The 19,207-nt window shown below is 43.6% G+C and overlaps 1 protein-coding gene across 1 annotated transcript in view; it reads right to left on the reverse strand.

The window, feature by feature from the left end:
• LOC106613554 (growth hormone-releasing hormone receptor) overlaps positions 1-19,207 on the reverse strand; it is a 61,670-nt gene that overhangs the window by 38,722 nt on the left and 3,741 nt on the right. Inside the window, exons 2-4 of the mRNA XM_014215935.3 lie at positions 4,755-4,911; positions 2,245-2,352; positions 1,875-1,972 (exon numbers count right to left, since the gene is read on the reverse strand). Coding sequence (XP_014071410.1) covers positions 1,875-1,972; positions 2,245-2,352; positions 4,755-4,911 — 363 coding nt within the window. The remainder of the gene's footprint in view (positions 1-1,874; positions 1,973-2,244; positions 2,353-4,754; positions 4,912-19,207) is intronic.

Here is a 19,207-nt window from a genome sequence, read left to right on the forward strand (position 1 = left end):
AACTTTGAATCCTGTCCACTAATATCATTCATGAAACACTCAAATGTCTATCCATTTCCTCCAAGGACCAGATGCAGTCAGGGCTAAGGTTGCAAATGGAGTGTATATTACTGGAAACTTTTTAAGTTTACCAGTAAACTACCAGAATTTTGGTAACTTTCAAGGATTTTATGTAATCTATCACAAGATATCTAGTAGCCCTGTTGGGTACTTCAGATTATTACAGCTGTGGTGTAATTATCTCTGGCCCTCTGTCTGTCCATAATCACATGTAAAATATATAAAACAATTAAATAAGATTTCAAAAATAATATTAATAACAAAACTGTAAAACATTATCCTAAATATAAACCATCAACTTAGTGAATACCATTGGTGTTTAATATGAGAGTTTCAGAATGAAATATCCTTTAGATTTTTATTTACACACTTTTACTTATTTTACTATGTCAATATGTATTTGTTGTGACTGTTTTGGCGTCAAACTGGTGGCTGTTGTAAACAAAGTCAATAGTTGGATGAGGTTAAAAGAAAATAAAATAAAATAAAAAAATAAAATAACAAATTATTCCAAATAATTCCATTGTTGATTAGATGCTTTTTTTCATTAATTGGGCTATTTTCTCTTGAACCATATGGTCTATCTACAAAAACCATGAATACTATATATGAATACCAATGTTATTCAAGTATAAATTACCAAAGTTACGATAGATTGCTATAGATTTTCTGTTAATTGCCAAAATTACTGAAGATCCCAGTAACTTTGGTAAATTACCGGTAGCTTTGCAACCCTAGTCAGGGCTCACTTCCCTTAGTAAACAGTAGGAATCAAGCTAGGGAGATTGTAGTCCATGACTATGGGTAAAATGTTCTTGCATGCCCCTATGAATTATTTCAGATCAAAATGCATTTGGCATTGTTTCAAACCAAATACTGTCAAAACACATTGATATAGCTGCAGTTCAGTCGATTGCATTGACAGACAACAGCTGTTACGTTCCCCAGTTTCTGTGTTGTAGTTTGTATATTTGTTAGTGTGTTTCAGGTAATGGCTTCCTGAAGTTCTCCAAGCAGCTGATTGGTCGGCCCCATTGCTGATTGGAGAGCTGACCCCGCCCCCTCGTCAGGACGCAGCTGTCTCAATTAACAACCCCAATATAAGCCAGTGTGCTGTTGCTCAGGGAGAGGAGAGACAGAGATGATTGCTGAGAGACAAGGCTAATGGCTGAGGGTTATAGAATGTTGGTTGTTTCCAAGAATTTTGGTATGTACTGTGTCCGTTGTTGCTGAGGGAGCTGATTGGTTGTGTGTGTCAATAGGATGCAGTGTTTTGATTGACTTACATTTGTGTAATTCTGTTTCATTTGTTCCCAGGGGGGAAGGGGAAGGCACCTAGGGAGTGTTTAGGCAAGAGGCCCGCGGGCATACATATACCCGTAGTAGTTTGCTGTCTATGCACACTAGGAAAGACCTGGGCGGACCATCCCCTGTATTTTGGTTAGTGCACCAGGTGGTGCTAGTTAGGTAAGTAGTGGGTAGGCAGGAAAGGTAGGAGAGGGGGTTTTGATATTTAGTTTCTTTGCTTTGGTTCCGTCCAGCCCCTTTTCCCCAACCTTACCGCGTGAAGGAATAAATTCCCTGTTAACGGTATTCTCTGCCTTTGTGTCATCCTTGCTCACGCCTACACTTCCATACCTCTTTCACAACACGGAGAGTTAAGTTGTAGCAGGGTGTTGCGTTCCCTCTTTCTAGAGGCGTGCGTAACACAGCTGTAAAGCTATTGTTAATAAAAACAGTACACTGCAGATACTCATGATGACCCCCTGACCTTATCACATGACCCTTCTCTCTAAACTCTCTCTTTCTCTCACCTCTGGAATGTGAATGTTGTCATCCACACTACAGGCTATGTGGTACGGAGGGAAGGGTCGAGACCATCCGTTGCTAGTGCAGTTTCGGCTGACTGACCCTGCTGAGGTAGAGGTCAAAGGTTAGGAGTCACCTGTGATGAGAAACAGAAGCCCTATGAGGGGCTGGACTATGGGCTGTCAGTCACTGCGACTGACAGGGATTGAAAGCCAGTGGAAAACGGACAGAGAGAGAATTACTGTAAAAGAGAAAAGCATAACATAGTACCTGTATGTCATTGTATATTATATGTATACTTTATATAGTACATCATGGTATCTCCACCCACACACGTTCCCCCCTGCCCTTCACTGTGACAAATGTCAACTGCACCTGTGTTATTCCCAAAAAGAGAGAAGACAGCAGGACAGGCCATGTGGAATGTCTCCCCAACCGCAGCATATGGCCAACACACCACAGAGTCCCAGAACGGTAGACAACCTTCCGGAGAGAGAGTGAGAGTAAGAGAGGGAGAGAGACAGAGCCAGAGAGGGAAGGATAGAGCACGAAAGAGACACAGATAAGAGAGAGAGAGACAGAGTGAGAACGACAGAGAGATAAAGGTGATGTATGGTCTACTCAGTTACCTGTACGAAAAGGTACAGTATGTTACCATAAATTCCAAAGCAACTTTGGTTTAGCAGTACATTACTGTAAATGTACAGTGATCAGTGGTGGCTGCTGAGTGGAGGATGGCATCAACACACATGGAAACCATGTGTTCAATATATTTGATACAATTCCACTTATTCCGTTCCAGCCATTCCCACGAGCCCATCCTCCCCAATTAAGCTGCCACCAACATCCTGCGACAGCAATGTACTGTAAAAACAAAGTTTCTTCGGAATTTACGGTAACACACTGTACCTTTGTACTGGCTGCCAGTAAATTACCGTAAAAACAACATTACTTTTTCAGTGTACTTAATTAATCGAAACCTAAACACAATACCAAGAATTGAATCTTGCTATAAATGACATACATACAGTTGAAGTCGGAAGTTTACATACACCTTAGCCAAATACATTTAAACTCAGTTTTTTCACAATTCCTGACCTTTAATCCTAGTAAAAATTCCCTGTCTTAGTTCAGTTAGGATCACCACTTTATTTTAAGAAAGTGAAAGGTCAGAATAATAGTAGAGAGAATGATTTATTTCAGCTTTTATTTCTTTCATCCCATTCCCAGTGGGTCAGAAGTTTACATACACTCAATTAGTATTTGGTAGCATTGCCTTTAAATTGTTTAACTTGGGTCAAACATTTCAGGTAGCCTTCCACAAGCTTCACACAACAAGTTGGGTGAATTTTGGCCCATTCCTCCTGACGGAGCTGGTGTAACTGAGTCAGATTTGTAGGCCTCCTTGCTCGCACACGCTTTTTCAGTTCTGGCCAACAAATTTTCTATAGGATTGAGGTCAGGGCTTTGTGATGGCCACTCCAATACCTTGACTTTGTTGTCCTTAAGCCATTTTGCCACAACTTAGGAAGTATGCTTGGGGTCACTGTCCATTTGGAAGACCCATTTGCAACCAAGCTTTAACTTCCTGACTGATGTCTTGAGATGTTGCTTCAATATATCCACATAATTTTCCTCCCTCATGATGCCATCTATTTTGTGAAGAGCACCAGTCCCTCCTGCAGCAAAGCACCCCCATAACATGATGCTGCCACCCCCGTGTTTCACATTTGAGATGGTGTTCTTCGGCTTGCAAGCCTCCCCCTTTTACCTCCAAACATAACGATGGTTATTATGGCCAAACAGTTCTATTTTTGTTTTATCAGACCAGAGGACATTTCTCCATGTGCAGTTGCAAACCGTTTGTCTGGCTTTTTTATGGCGGTTTTGGAGCAGTGGCTTCTTTCCTGCTGAGCGGCCTTTCAGGTTATGTCGATATAGGGTGCGTTTTACTGTGGCAATAGATACTTTTGTACCAGTTTCCTCCAGCATCTTCACAAGGTCCTTTGCTGTTGTTCTGGGATTGATTTGCACTTTTCGCACCAAAGTACGTTCATCTCTAGGAGACAGAACGCCTCTCCTTCCTGAGCTATATGACAGCTGCGTGGTCCCATGGTGTTTATACTTGCGTACTATTGTTTGTACAGATGAACGTGGTACCTTCAGGCATTTGGAAATTGCTCCCAAGGATGAACCAGACTTGTGAAGGTCTACAATTGTTTCTCTGAGGTTGTGGCTGATTTCTTTAGATTTCCCCATGATGTCAAGCAAAGAGGCACTGAGTTTGAAGGTAGGCCTTGAAATACATCCACAGGTACACCTCCAATTGACTCAAATTATGTAAATTAGCCTATCAGAAGCTTCTAAAGCCTGGAATTTTCCAAGCTGCTTAAAGACACAGTCAACTTAGTGTATGTAAACCTCTGACCCACTGGAATTGTGATACAGTGAATTATAAGTGAAATAATCTGTATGTAAACAATTGTTGGAAAAATTACCTGTGTCATGCACAAAGTAGATGTCCTAACTGACTTGCCAAATCTATAGTTTGTTAACAAGAAATTTGTGGAGTGGTTGAAAAATGAGTTTTAATGACTCCAACCTAAGTGTATGTAAACTTCTGACTTCAACTGTGTCTTACGTCCTCTCTTTTGATATATCATAATACATGATTACTTTTCCACTATGATAGTTTTCCCCTTTGAATCTGTCCTTTCCACAAATGATTCTCTGCAAACCATTTATTCAATGGTGGACTCTCACGTTTAGATGTGAACATATATCATATTATGACAATCTATACTCGAGATCTAATCTATGAGCCAGCCGTAAACTGGAGTGAGAAAACGTAATGGGTGATTCTAGGAGGATAATTTCTCGGATACCTAGCATACTGTGGTTCTGCAATGCATCGAAGTTGAAAAGTACTGTACTGTTTTCAACTGTACTGTGGTTCTGCTCTGCAATGTATCGAAGACAACGCCGCTCCTCCCTCTCCAGCTGAAAGATGTACTCGCAGTCTGGGTGCAGACTCGACAGAACCTGGCGAGAGAGAGGGGGGGGGGGGCAGAGACAGACAGACAAACAGAGAGCAAGAGAGAAACAGTGAGGGGGGGGGACTACTATTGGAACAACAATGTAAACCATCGAGAAAAAACTAATAATTCTCACCAGAAGTGTATGGAAGAACACTCAAGTCTCTTTCTCTGACTTTAGTCAGGCAAGAGTTACATCAAGCCCCATAGCAACCTGCTTAGCAACAGAGGTATGAACTGCCCTGTACTGAAAGACAAGAGTCAGGATCTGGGGGATGGTAATCTACTTGATTCAACCTGAGGTCACAAAGTTTCTGTCTCTAAGACAGGCTGAGGGAGTAGGATTTTCTACAGCCGCCCCAAAATGTAAATAGTACATTTCTAACTCTGTAAAACCAGCTTACATGTCTTGTTGTCTAGCAAACGTTTTTGTGGAAGGTACAGTACTACGCAGCGCACAGACCTCCACGCGCAATCAACTTAGTCGAGATACGTTGAGTTTCCTTGAGTTTCCTTGTAGGCCTATTTGCCAGCGAAAATGTATAAATACCGTATACAGGGGTATTTCTGTAGCAACAGGATGGTTTTTCAATGCCATCAATTCCTTCAAAACTATTTATTTTAAGTTTTTCAATACATCGGAATATTTGCAGCTACTTTTTAAGTTAATACCTGCAGTCAACCTGTGCAATACATTAGGAAAAAAAGTGGATTGCGTTATTCAATTCATATGTCACATTATTTTACATTATGAAACTTACCGTAGTTCCCCAGAACAGTTGAGCCAGTCACGTTTGTTTGTAAATAGCACAACGGGAGAAAGCAGGAGCTGGCGAGTCCATAGCGTTCAATATCTATCAGTGAGTCTCTGTTGTGCAGAGCACATGAGGTGATGAAGATTCACTTGTAAGCAATTCACTACAAAATGTTTGCCCTCAGATATCTTATAAATGGCTTTCTGCCAGAAGTCAAAGAGCTTTGGATTTAACTGTCTTTGCGTTATTGAGTTATTTTCGGTTTTCGCTCCTCAGCATTTAGCTAACAGCGTCTATGTGATTTCGCTATTCGTTTTTGCTAATTTAGTTAGCATTCTGATAATAAGGGGCACAATGGGCTTTTCTTGCATTTTTAGCACCCCTTGTGTGCTATGCCGGTAATATTGTAAATCCCGGGATGAGAGAAGGACGGTATAGGGATATGAAAATCTGGATACCACCCAAGCTTACTGTATAGCCTAATGCCTGTTTCTGTTTGAGTCTTTTGTTAAATGTGAAACAATGTCAAATAAAATAGTTATTGTCACATGCATAAATAACAGGTGTAGAATAACAGTGAAATACTTACAACCATGCAGATTACAATAAAAAATAGTAACACGAGGACTAAATAAATACACAATGAGCAATGATACAGTAGCTTGGCTATATACGAGCCGATGTGCAGAGGTACGATAGACAATAGACACTAGCAGCAGCATATGTAATGTATGGAAGTGTGTGTGTGGCGAATGTGTGCCTGTGTATACGTGTTGTGTGAGTGACTGTGTGTGTGTATGATTTGGAGTGTCAGTGTAAGTATGTTTGAGTGTGTGGGTCCAGTGTGTGTCCAGTGTGTGTGCATCCGTTTCCTGTAGTCCACGATCAGCTCATTTGTCTTGCCAACGTTGAGGGAGAGGTTGTTGTCCTGGCACCACACTGCCAGGTGTCTGACCTCCTCCCTATAGGCTGCATCATCATCGTTGATCAGGCCTACTACCACTGTCGTGTCATCAGCAAACTTGATGATGGTGTTGGAGATGTGCACGGCCACGCAGTCGTGGGTGAACAGGGAGTACAGGAGGGGAATAGGAACGCACCCTTGAGGGGCCTCCGTGTTGACGGTCAGCGTGGCGGATGTGTTTTGACTACCCTCACCACCTGGGGGCAGCACATCAAGAAGCCAGGATCCAGTTGCAGAGGGAGGCGTTCAGTCCCAGGGTCCTTAGCTTAGTGATAGGCTTGGAGGGAACTATGGTGTTGAAAGCTGAGCTGTAGTCTATGAACAGCATTCTCATGTAGGTGTTCCTTTTGTCCAGGTGGGAAAGGTCCGTGTGGAGTGCAATAGAGATTGCGTCATCTGTGGATCAGTTTGTGCCATATGCAAATTGTAGTGGGTCCAGGGTTTCTGGGATGATGGTGTTGATGTGAGCCATGACCAGCCTTTCAAAGCATTTCATGGATACAGATGTGAGTGCTATGGGCGGTAGTCATTTAGACAGATTACCTTGGCGTCCTTGGCACAGGGACTATGGTGGTCTGCTTAAAACATGTAGGTATTACAGACTGGGTCAGGGAGAAGTTGAAAATGTCAGTCAAGTCTTTGCCAGCTAGTCAGCGCATGCTCTGAGTATGCGTCCTGGTAATCTGTCTGGCCCTGTGGCTAGGTTTCCCTTTGTATCCCTGATAGTTTGCAAACCCTGCCAAATCCAACGAGAGTCAGAGCCTGTGTAGTAGATTTCGATCTTTGTTCTGTATTGACTCTTTGATGATTCATCGGAGGGCATAGCGGGATTTCTTGTAAGCGGATTAGTGTCCCACTCCTTGAAAGCGGCAGCTCTAGCCTTTAGCTCAGTGCGGATGTTGACTGTGGGGACGACGTCGTCAATGCACTTATTAATGAAGCCGGTGACTGATGTGGTAAACTCTGGCTAGCGAAACAGTCCTGTAGCTTAGCATCTGCTTCATCGGACAACTTCCACCTTGAACACGTCACTTGTACTTCCTGTTTGAGTTTTTGCTTCTAATCAGTAACCAGGAGGATAGATTTATGGTCAGAGGGCGAGAGTGGAGTAAATGTGAACTAGAGTTATTTTTCCTCTAGGTGAAATGGATTTCAGTTTTCCTGCATTAAAATCCCAGGACACTAGGAGCACCGCTTCTGGATGAGCATTTTCTTGTTTGTTTATAGCTCGTTGAGTGTGGTCTTAGTGCTAGCATCAGTTTGTGGTGGTAAATAGACAGCTTCCAGTCCTGGTCCAGTCCTGTTGTGTCGGTTTGCTGTTTTTCATTAAAACCCTCCCGTGCATGCATGGCTGTGTGTCCCCAGTTGCCGCCCTGTTAAAGTCAATGGCTGTAGGGCACTGGCGGAGATGGAAGTCCCGCCGCCCCATGTCGCCACCCCTTCAGTGGTGGATGGAGTGGGCAGTAAGGGGCAAGGTACTCACAGTATCTGTGAGGGTGGGCTGGGCTGTCCAGCAGGAGTCAGGGCAGTCCATGCCCGTGCTGCGGGAGGTGTCCAGGCTGGTGGAGGAGGCCATCCCACGGAGGCGGGCCAGGCATCCTTGGACGGAACAGGGAAAGAGAGCTGGTCAGAAGGTGGCTCTCCCACGGGGGCTGGATGTTCATCCAGGTCTGTAACTGGAGGCAGGCCCAGATCTGGTCTGGCCTGTGGATCCAGGGCTGGGGCTGGATCAGGCAGTGTGGCAGGGATAGGGCTGGACACCAGACCCAGTGCTGGTTGTGGGCCTAGCAATGATATATTTTCAGGGGCCGGTGAAGGCGATGGACCTAGGACTGATGCTGGGTCAGCTGATGAGCCAAGGACAGGAACAGGCTTCAGACACAAGGTTGGTGCTGGGTCGGCCAATGGAGATGGTCTGTCGACGGGAGTGGATTGCTGGACCAGGACTGGAACCAGGTCAGCTGGTGGGTCCGGGACAGGGCATCGGACCCAGGGCTGGTGCTGGGTCTGACAATGGGCCCAGGTCCGGGCTGGACTGGCCCTCCAGGACGGTAGTGGACATCGGGACCACTTGTGGTGGCACCGGCTGGGGTGCGGAGTGGAGCTCTGCCAGCTGCTGGGACAGCTCGGCCCTCTGTGGCAGTCGTGGGGCAGGCTTGAGCACTGGCAGTCACTGGTCTGGCAGCACCACTGGCGTCGGGTTAGCTGGCTGAAGCGCGTTGGACAGCATGACTTGGTGCAGCGCTGGCGACTGCTCGGCTGGTTCAAGGACTGGCAACTGGAGCCATGGAGGTCGGGTTGGTTCTGATGCAGGCCTTGGCATTTGAATAGATGCCCGCTGAAGCATTGGTTTTGGGGGCACCACTGGCTCCACCTCTGGAGGCCGCTGGGCTGACTGGCGAGCTGGGAGCTGCGTAGCTGGCTGGAGCTAAGGGGTGCTGCATTGCTGGCTGGACATACAGTAGTCCTGGTGGTCGCCTGATGAGCCGAAAGGCTGGCGAGGGCACTGGCTGGAGAAACTCCTGGGGCGCTGGAGTCTGGGTGGCCTCTAAACTGGCCGGCGGGCCGGTTGCCACTCAACACGTGTGAATGGCGGCTGGACCAGTGGCCGAAAAGGTGGCTCTCATATGTGGAAAAAAAAGCACAGAAATCTATTTAACATTAACCAGGTTTCCATCCAACCTTTTTATGCGAGTAAAGTAAGTTGGATAAAAAATGTCACGACGGGCCTGATGGAAACAGCAAATTTGTCTGTAAACTTTCCAAATGTTGGCAAAACAAAATACGCTAGACAAGGTGGGATCTTTTTGTGTCCGTAAAGTTCATTATGTGAGAAATAGTGTTGGAAACGCCTTTATGCTCAAATATTGATATAATAACCATCATATCGAAGTAAATTTGGAATCACGCGATGATATGTCGTGTGGTCCTCCCACTATGACTTGGGAAAGCATGTCGTTTATTAGGCTACAGAATAAATAAGTTATGATGAACTTCACACTGTGGTGAATGTGCACCGGTGAGTTGCTTTCCATAAATATCTAGAGTCTTACTCTAGTGACATGATGATCGATGCTTGGCTGCTGCTTGACAAATAGTAGGAATCTCATCATGTAGGCCCAGGTAGCCTACCCACACTGTATCTGCCAGCTGTTGGCTAAAGCGCATGTGCAAAGACCAGAGTCGCTGTATAATGCAATTTTTTTGTGACAAAATGATCAGTAGAGTTGAAAATGCGATGGAAATACATTTATTTTTAATGTTGCATTTTTATGTGCACTACACAATCACGCACAGCTTTTTATCAGCAACAAGTCAATTTGATAGAAACACATCTCCCCCTGGGAAAATGTGCATACTGTTTTTCAACCTGGACTCAGGGGTAGGCCGAACATAGTAAATGTGGACCTCACAAATTAGTATGGTAAGTATTAATTTGTTGATGTCCATTATTAATTTAGTATGATATTTTACAAATTGCAATTCAGACAAAATGTTATGAATTTGCAAACATATGATATGTTACGAATTCCAATTTGGTGTTCCTAACGTTAGCTGGATGGCTAATGGTAACATTAAATAGGTGGCTAACGTTAGCTAGGCTAGGGGTTAGGGGTTAAGGTTAGGGGAAGGGTGAGCCAGCATGCAAAGTAGCTACAAAGTAATAAGTAGTTGCTAATTTGCAAAAATGCTAAAGTTGTCCCTGATGGAATTCGAACACGCAAACCTGACCAATCACCCTACTTTCGTTTTGTCTTAAGTAACCATCTGTCTTATGTAAACATACCAAACGTAACATATCATACCAATTTGAGTGTCCCCGGATTTACATTTACTATTATTACGTCTAGTCTATGAGACCATGCTAGGTTTTCTTGCAGATTTTAGAATATTCGTATGAAAATCTGTCGCCAATTGGATGGAAACCTAGCTATTGACAGGGTCTATGTCCCAAATGGCACCCTATTCCCTATGTAGTGCACTACTTTTTACCGGAGCCTGGTCAAAAGTAGTGCACTACTGCTACATAGGGAATTGGGTGTCATTTGGGACGCTCACAGACAGGGGAACATGAACAGTGACTCATTTCGGCCATACATTATCTGGTACTTGGCAACGTTTTCCTATTAAAATACCTCTTGCTTTGTGCAAAACAAATCCATCTCCATTGGTGGTGTTAAGTGGAAATGTTTTGAAGAGAGAGAAAGGTGAGGGGAAGGGAGAGCGGCGAGTCAAATGCATTAATTCAGTTTGCTCTAAATGTCACATTCGTTTCAGTTAGGGCATAGGTCATTGTCTCGCCACAATTCAATATGTACACAGGCAAAAACATCAGAGTCCTATAACTTTGAGCTAGACTGCTCTGAATTACCAAGTACCTGTACCTTACAATTAGATGCCGATTATGGATGTCTGCTATAATCTGTCTATCCGTCAATCTGTGAATCTATCTGCTACAGACTGTCCCTATACCTACACTTCTGTATCAGATAGAAGTAGGATAATTAGATCAGTATTTGACATCAGTGGCCTTTCCCTCAGTCTAGTGTAGTCTAACAACACAGATCAGGACATCTGGTTCCCAGAAAGGAGATTGGGGGAGAAGGATGAACATAAATTGCATTTGATGAACGTTTCTGAGGCTTGATTACACCTGCAGGGATGATTCTGTGTTAATGACTAGGGTTGCAACATTTTGGGAACTTTTGATTAAATTCCCTAGGTTTTCTAGAAATCCTGGTCGGAGGATTCCAGATTTCCTGCTTCTTCCTTCCTGAATTTATTGAAAGTTCCTGGAATCTTGCAACCCTAGTAATGACACACGCAGTTGTACCTGGACGATCAGAGATGTGGACCAGGAAGATTATTAGAACTATTATCTTCCATGTGGGCAGTACAAGATACAACATGCTCTTTACAAGACTGAGGAGGTAAAGGGAAGAGAGTGTGTGTGTGTGTGTGTGTGTGTGTGCGCGCCCCCGCGGCACGGAAGACAGGAGGTGTAACATACAGTGCCTTCGCAAAGTATTCAGACCCCTTGACTTCTACAGTTACAGGCTTATTCTAAAATGGATTACATTTTTGAATAATCTACACATAATACCCCATAATGACGAAGCTAAAAATGTTTTTTAGAAATGTTTGCTCATTTATTTAAAAATAAATAATGAAATATCACATTTCCATAAGTATTCAGACCCTTTACTCTGTACTTTGTTAAAGCACCTTTGGCAGCGATTACAGCATCAAGTGTTCTTAGGTATGACGCTGCAAGCTTGGCACGCCATTCTTCTCTGCAGATCCTCAAGCTCTATCAGGTTGGATGGGGAGCGTTGCTGCACAGCTATTTTCAGGTCTCTCCAGAGATGTTCGATCGGGTTCAAGTCCGGGCTCTGGCTGGGCCACTCAAGGACATTCAGACTTGTCCCGAAGCCACTCCTGCGTTGTCTTGCCTGTTGTATGGTGAACCTTCGCCCCAGTCTGAGGTCCTGAGCGCTCTGGAGCAGGTTATTATCAAGGATCTCTCTGTATATTGCGCCTTTCATCTTTGCCTCGATCCTAACTAGTCTCCCAGTCCCTGCCGCTGAAAAACATCCCCACAGCATGATGCTGCCACAACCATGCTTCACCGTAGGGATGGTGCCAGGTTTCCTCCAGACGTGATGCTTGGCACTCAGGCCAAATAGTTCAACCTTTGTTGTTTCATCAGACCAGAGAATCTTGTTTCCCATGGTCTGAGAATCTTTAGGTGCCTTTTCGCATACTCCAAGCGGGCTGTCATGTGCCTTTTACTGAGGCGTGGCTTCTGTCTGGCCTCTCTACCATAAAGGCCTGATTGGTGGAGTGCTGCAGATATGGTTGTCCTTCTGGAAGGTTGTTCCATCTCCACAGAGGAACTCTGAAGCTCTGTCAGAGTGACCACCTCCCTGACCAAGAGCCTTCACCCCCGATTGCTCAGTTTGGCCGGGCAGCCAGCTCTAGGAAGAGTCTTGGTGGTTCCAAACTTATTCCATTTAAGAATGATGGAGGCCATTGTGTTCTTTTGCAACCTTCAAATGCTGCAGACATTTTTTAGTACCCTTCCCCAGATCTGTGCCTCGACACAATCCTGTCTCAGAGCTCTACGGACAATTTCTTCACCTCACGGCTTGGTTTTTTGGTTTTTTTCTGACATGAACTGTCAACTGTGGGACCTTATACTGTTTCCACTTTGTCATTATGGGGTATTGTGTGTAGATTGCTGAGGAACATTTTTTATTTAATCCATTTGAGAATAAAGCTGTAACGTAACAAAATGTGGAAAAAGGGAAGTGGTCTGAATACTTTCCGAAGGCACTGTACATGCATTCTCTTCCATTTTCAATTCACTTCCATTTTTATGTGTTAGAGTATGTTTGTGGATTTGTTAGTCTAATATGTTGTGCTTGTGTGGATGGACATACTTATACTTCACTTTGAATCAAAGAAGGAAAAGAGCACAACAGACCATGCCAGAAAGGAAGTTGTTAGTAGGGCCAAGCAATAATTTTCTTTGCCACGTTAATGACTATTCTGAACACAGTCACCCTTGATTCAGTGCCACTCTCCTTGTGATGCATAGAGTGAAAAGAAAAGAAAGCCCCAAATGATTCCCATTGGTCCACCAACTCCACTCCGCCTCACCCTGAGAACCCGGTTTTCCTCAACCACGAATATCTTCAGTCTCTTCCAATCAGAAGACGCGACTTAGTATAATTTACAAGCGCTATGAGATAAAAGAAAGATAAATCCCTCCGAGGGAAAACAGACAATATCTGGACTTCACATAATGACATGTGTCCATTTCCTCAAATGGCACCTCTACAGCACTTTCAATCTATATGATAATCACAAAATGATTATACCAATATGGCCTAGGAGCCAAGGGAAAAATAATTCAAGGGCTTAAATCAAGCACAACTGTGGTTCATAAAATGTCTACGTCCCAAATGGCACCCCATACAAAGTGAACTATGGGCCCTGGTCAACAATAGTGCACTATATATGGAATACGGTCCCATTTGGGGTGCAACCATTGTATATGAGTGCATGTTTGATGTGATCAAAATTATGTTCATCCAGATCAATTGTTTTCAATGATGGCGCACATCCCAACCTTAATGGGAACTGTCATACTGATGTGGAAACGATTTGGGTTAGGTTTAGCCCATGTAGTGAGAGATGTGTGTCTCTTCGGTAATGAGCAAATAAGGCTAGATAGAGGAGGGCTTAAGAGGTATAATGGTTCTTGATTACTGCAGCATTAGTAGCGGACCTTAGCGCGGGACCTGAATCTTTCCACCTCTCTGCAAAATTGTGTTTTAAAAACACTCACTGTACTCGGTCTCACATCTGCTGACAACACACAGTGGCTTGCGTCCCAATGGCGCCATATTCCCAATATAGTGCACTACCTTTGACCAAAAGCAGTGCACTATAAAGGGAATAGGGTGACATTTGGGACGAGCCGGGGACAATGTCTCGTCACTTTTCCCAACACACATGCCTTCTCACCACTACACTCAAACACTGTATTCCATATCGAACACTAGCCTCTTCACCGTAGATCTGAGAGGATTGGCTACACATAAGCGTTACGGTAATTGCTTCTGATGGGTTGCCATTTTGCTTCCATCTATCCAATCCTCTCAGATCTAGAATGTAGGGGCTAAGGGTCAATATGGAACTGAGTAGAGTCGCACTATGTGTGTCTGGATCAGTGTTAAGTAGGGTAGGTAATTACAAGTCTCTGAGGGAGAGAAGAGAGGCGAAGCCATAGCAAAAAAGAGGCAGAAATGTGTGTTCACTATGATATAGCTAGTGGCATAGTCATTTCAACTGAAATAAGCTCAGGGTTTATGTTAATGTCTGTAAGATATGCAGGTCATACAGTCGGCCATGTTGGAATACAATGAGAGAGCTAATGCTAATCACATCACTAGTTTGACCTTTGAACTTGTTGTACAAATCATCTCCTTCCTACGTTTGTGAAATATGAAGGTAATGTCGCTTATGCTAAGATCACGTATATGATTAACTGGAATATGCTAAGAGATCTAAGCTAACCACGTCACTAGCCTTGTACGAACCATCCTGATTTCACAAGCTTACATTCTGTTTCACTAGCGAAACAGAAGGTAAGCTAAACAGAATGTAAGCTTGTGAGAACAGGAGGGTTCATATGAGACTACCACATTACTTTAGTTCGGCATTTGAACATGCTTTGTAAAGCACCTCCTCCTGTTGCGGTCTTCCTTATTGGCTCATTGGCTTCATTACAACAACAAATCGACAGCGTGTGTGTCAACAACACAAGCGTAGAATTCTCCATATGTGTACACACCCGATGTTATTTTCTTCTCGTTCGGCTGCTGAGGGGAGAAAAAAAGGATAGTTGATTCTGATAAAGGACTTTATTTCTTTGGATAAGCTGAGGCACAACGACGACTTCATCTCCCTGGAGTAGAAAAGTGTAGATAAGTCAAAGGTTTGCATCCCAAATGGTATCCTATTCCCTACATAGTGCACCTCTTTTGACCTGTTGAACAGTAATGCACGACGTAGGGAATGAGGTGCTATTCGGGACGTCACCACAATCATTCAGCAGGGTTTGTGAATTAAATGGAGACAATTAGGGATGTTATCTGTCTGGAGATTCAGATCAAAACGCAGTAATTGGTGTTGTTCCGCGAGCTTGAATTACAACAGTTTAGGCTCAGGGCATCTGGGAGCTTGGCCACACAGTGTTTTAATTCTGCATCGCAAACAATGGCAACAGATGCAAACAGACACAGGCACACAGCTCTCTACACACACACACACGCCATCCCTCTCGAAAACATAGGCGTGGATGTGCACGCGCATGCACAGACAAACAGAAGCAAGCCACTGTGGACATGGTGGAGCCTGAGTGAATGTCAACTGATCTACTATCACCAATAGATTCATTTGTCACCGTAGGTCCTAAATGTCACTCTTGTCACTGAAAATGTCACATTTTGTTGGTGATGGGGGACAGAATGGGGGAAAAGAATGATTCACTGTCAATTCTCCACTTCTCAAATTAGTCCACCCAATGGAACAGGAACCATAACTTATTAAGGCTTCATATAGCATACATAAACAGTCCACAAGCACTTTAAAGATGCTTCACAAATCCTCTATAAGCTTATGTCATACTCTACAAAGGGGTGTTTAAAGGGTGACATAACAGCTCCCTATGTAGGTCGGTACATTGCCAAATATGACCAAACATTCTGAGGTGGAGAGCGAAGGGCTACCATTGGATAAAATACGTCAGACATCCCAAAGGAGCTCAATGCTCAACTTCCAACTTCGATTTCTGTCGCCGGTAACAACACATTTTTTGTATTTTCTTTTATACTTGATCCAGTTTGCTGGAGCTTTTGTTTGCAATGCCTCTCTGCCTCAGGAATACCGAACTGTTTCCGAGGATGAGGGGTAAAGAGCCTGGTTAATGCCTTCTTTTGTTCCTAATGCATCGCTAATAGACTAATGAGGGATCTCGTTAAGCAATTTACTCCACAATTATTCTCTCCTTTTGGGTGGAAAAGGAAGATGGAGGAACATGAAAGCGGGAGAGAATGCACAGTACATCATGAGAGAGTGGATTTTAGCTTAGAGATAATTAGGCTTGGGCCACACACACACACACACACTTCAATACAATATGTTCCTTCCTTACTAGGCTGCTTCATATGGTTGTGCAACAGTACAGTACTGTCTACATACAGAGTGCTCCTCCAATGAGGTAAAAGTGGGTTTTCAAAAGCTTATTCAATCTAATATGAGCAGCACTCAACTGAGCGGGAAGTAGCTCAAGAGAAAGATAGACATAGGAAAGGTCAGGGTGGGGAATATATATATAGATATAATTGGAGGGGGAGATCAAAAGAGGGTAAGATAGAGAGATTGTTCTTTTTAATTGCACTTTTCAATGCCAAAGAACAAAGAATTAGGAAGAATGATTGTGTGTGTGTGTGTGTGTGTGTGTGTGTGTGTGCGAGCGTAAAAGAGTGAGAGAGGAAGTAAGAGAAAACGAGCAAGCGAGAGAAAGGAAGGAAGAATAACCAATGCCTTTTGAGAGCGCCACAGCACAACCTGCCTATAAAGCCAAACCAGAATGCTTTGTTCTCAGCAGGCTGTGAAATGGCCTTTGAAATAGAGGTAAGCCCATTAAGTGCCGACTATCCAGGGTCCATCAGATCAGCTTCACTTTGCAGATGTTGGTTTCTCTTCTGTACAGCTTTTGTACAGTTGCTAAGGTAATGAGACAGATACACATACTTCCATACTGGTACACACACATTTTAAAACATACACTCTTTCTCTCTAAAAAAAAAATACACACAAACCCACCCCCCCCCCCCCCACCACACACATAATATGCGGTACATCCCGGTTAATTTACGTAAATGCTGTCGCCCTCGTTAGCAATAGATTTTTTAAACATGAATTTGCATAAGTTAGACTCAGGTTTATTTTGTGAAAACGGACATAAAAAGGTATGACTTCCAGACATAGGTTGCGCCCCCAAACGTCAACCTATTCCCCGTTTAGTGCACTACGTTTGACCAGGGCATACAGGGCTCTGGTCCAATGTAGTGCACTACCGTATATAGGGAATAGGGCACCATTTGGAACGTAACCATAGAGATGGACAAGTGAGAGCTCTCTGTTGACAAAGAGCAGCTGTTGTTTATCAACAGCAGACGGAAATTGGCACTTTCCACTCTCGCGTCTTTTGAGGGAGACAGACGAAATTATGATGATGGTGTCTTTGAAATCTGTGATAGCATTAGTGAGAGAAAGAGAGAGGGGGGGTGAGAGAAAGAGAGAGAATGAAGGAACGAAAGAGTGGGGGAGAGAGAATGTGTGTGACAGAGACGGACAAATCGAGAGAAAGAGAACGAGAGAGGGATAACAAAAACATAGAGAGACCCATGGCATTATCATCAGCCGTAAAGGAGAGGGATTGGGTTTGTAATGGAAGCCAACCGGCTCATTAGAATTATCTCTCTTGTGATGCTGCAGTTAGAGGTCAAGGGTCATAGGAATGAGGACGATGAGCTGACATATCGCCACATCACCAAACTTATTTAGGTAATAAGATTGTCCATTATGATTCTGGACACACATATGTATGTTTTTTTTTTTCATCCAAATCCGGAAAAACTGTCAGATACTCTCAGCAGTGAGTTGTGACATGAATACAAAACAGATCGTAACTCCCAGCCAGTGATTTAACTGGGCAGATGTCACATACTTTATTATTATCTCCAGGGGGCGCTTTATGTATGTTAATTCAGAACCAGACCCTAATGGTTTGTGGACTCAGTAATGACCAGCCCGGCTGATTCAATACAAAATCTAGCTCGGTGGTCTCAGATCTAATTGGGCTGTCTTGCCAACTCCTAGGCTAAATGGCCATTGTCATCGTCACACAACGCCTATAGAAGGCTGCTAACAGAAAGCACAAACAAGTCTTTAGTGTGGAAAGGGAACACATGGGCTACTTTTAATTTCCTAAATGAAACACAGTTAATGTATTAGCCTGGCTACACTTCACAATGTGGATATGAGGTGACTACCTTTGGACATTGTGGCACAAACAACAATAATGAATCACATCTTTACTCCGCAGATACCACGTACTCCCATTTGATTAACATTAACCTTGCAGAGGAACTTTATAATTGCCTTGCAGAGGAGCAGAGTTTATTAGAATACAATCACAGAGTGGCAGCACAACCTCATTGATTAGGGGGCTTTCGTGCCATAGATTTAATTACACCAATGAAAGAAATGGACCACTCCACACTCTCCACAGTTCCGATGTACGCACACATGCACGCAAACACACATGTGCTTGTGCTTAAAAGGGTATATAGCTATCCCCTTGCAGTCTTCCCAGATTATTTTAATGGAGACGCTTCATAAAAGTTTCAAAAGGGGAAATGAAGAGACACGCTTCGAAGTGTAATTCGTCATCATACACGTGTGCCAGTTTTTGTTATCGATTAACATGTAATACATAGCCTATTCTGTGTAACCTACATCAAGCGCGTAACCTAATTGGTAACGCTCATCGTTGTTTATACTTTTGTAGCCTAATGCATGATCAATACCGTCCTTAGCATCCGTGTAAGAGCTTCTGCATGCTACTCCTAGCAGAACTCGGCTAGGCGAAGTGAACGTATGTGTCTCGCATACTCGTGATGGGTCGTTCACCAACGAGTCGGCTCTAGGTGAACGTTGGGAGCCGGCTCGCATATCAGAAGAGCCGAATCTATTTATACAAATATTTTTAAAAGTTAAGACATGAATAACCAAAAGATTTAAAATGACTAGAATTAACTAATTCAAAAAACGAAAAAAGAAATAAAATAATATAGGCCGAAATGCTCAAGCGCACACACGTTCGTTCTGACTGTCTGCTCAGACTAACAGCCTCACCTGTTGTCCCTGTCAATCAAACACGCAGTGTCAACCAATGAACCAAAGATGCGTGAGGGAGAGCCGAGCCAACTCACTCACAGTCACAC

The sequence above is a fragment of the Salmo salar genome, chromosome 10, assembly GCF_965601325.2.
Source record: "Salmo salar chromosome 10, fSalSal1, whole genome shotgun sequence".
Lineage (NCBI taxonomy): Eukaryota > Metazoa > Chordata > Actinopteri > Salmoniformes > Salmonidae > Salmo > Salmo salar.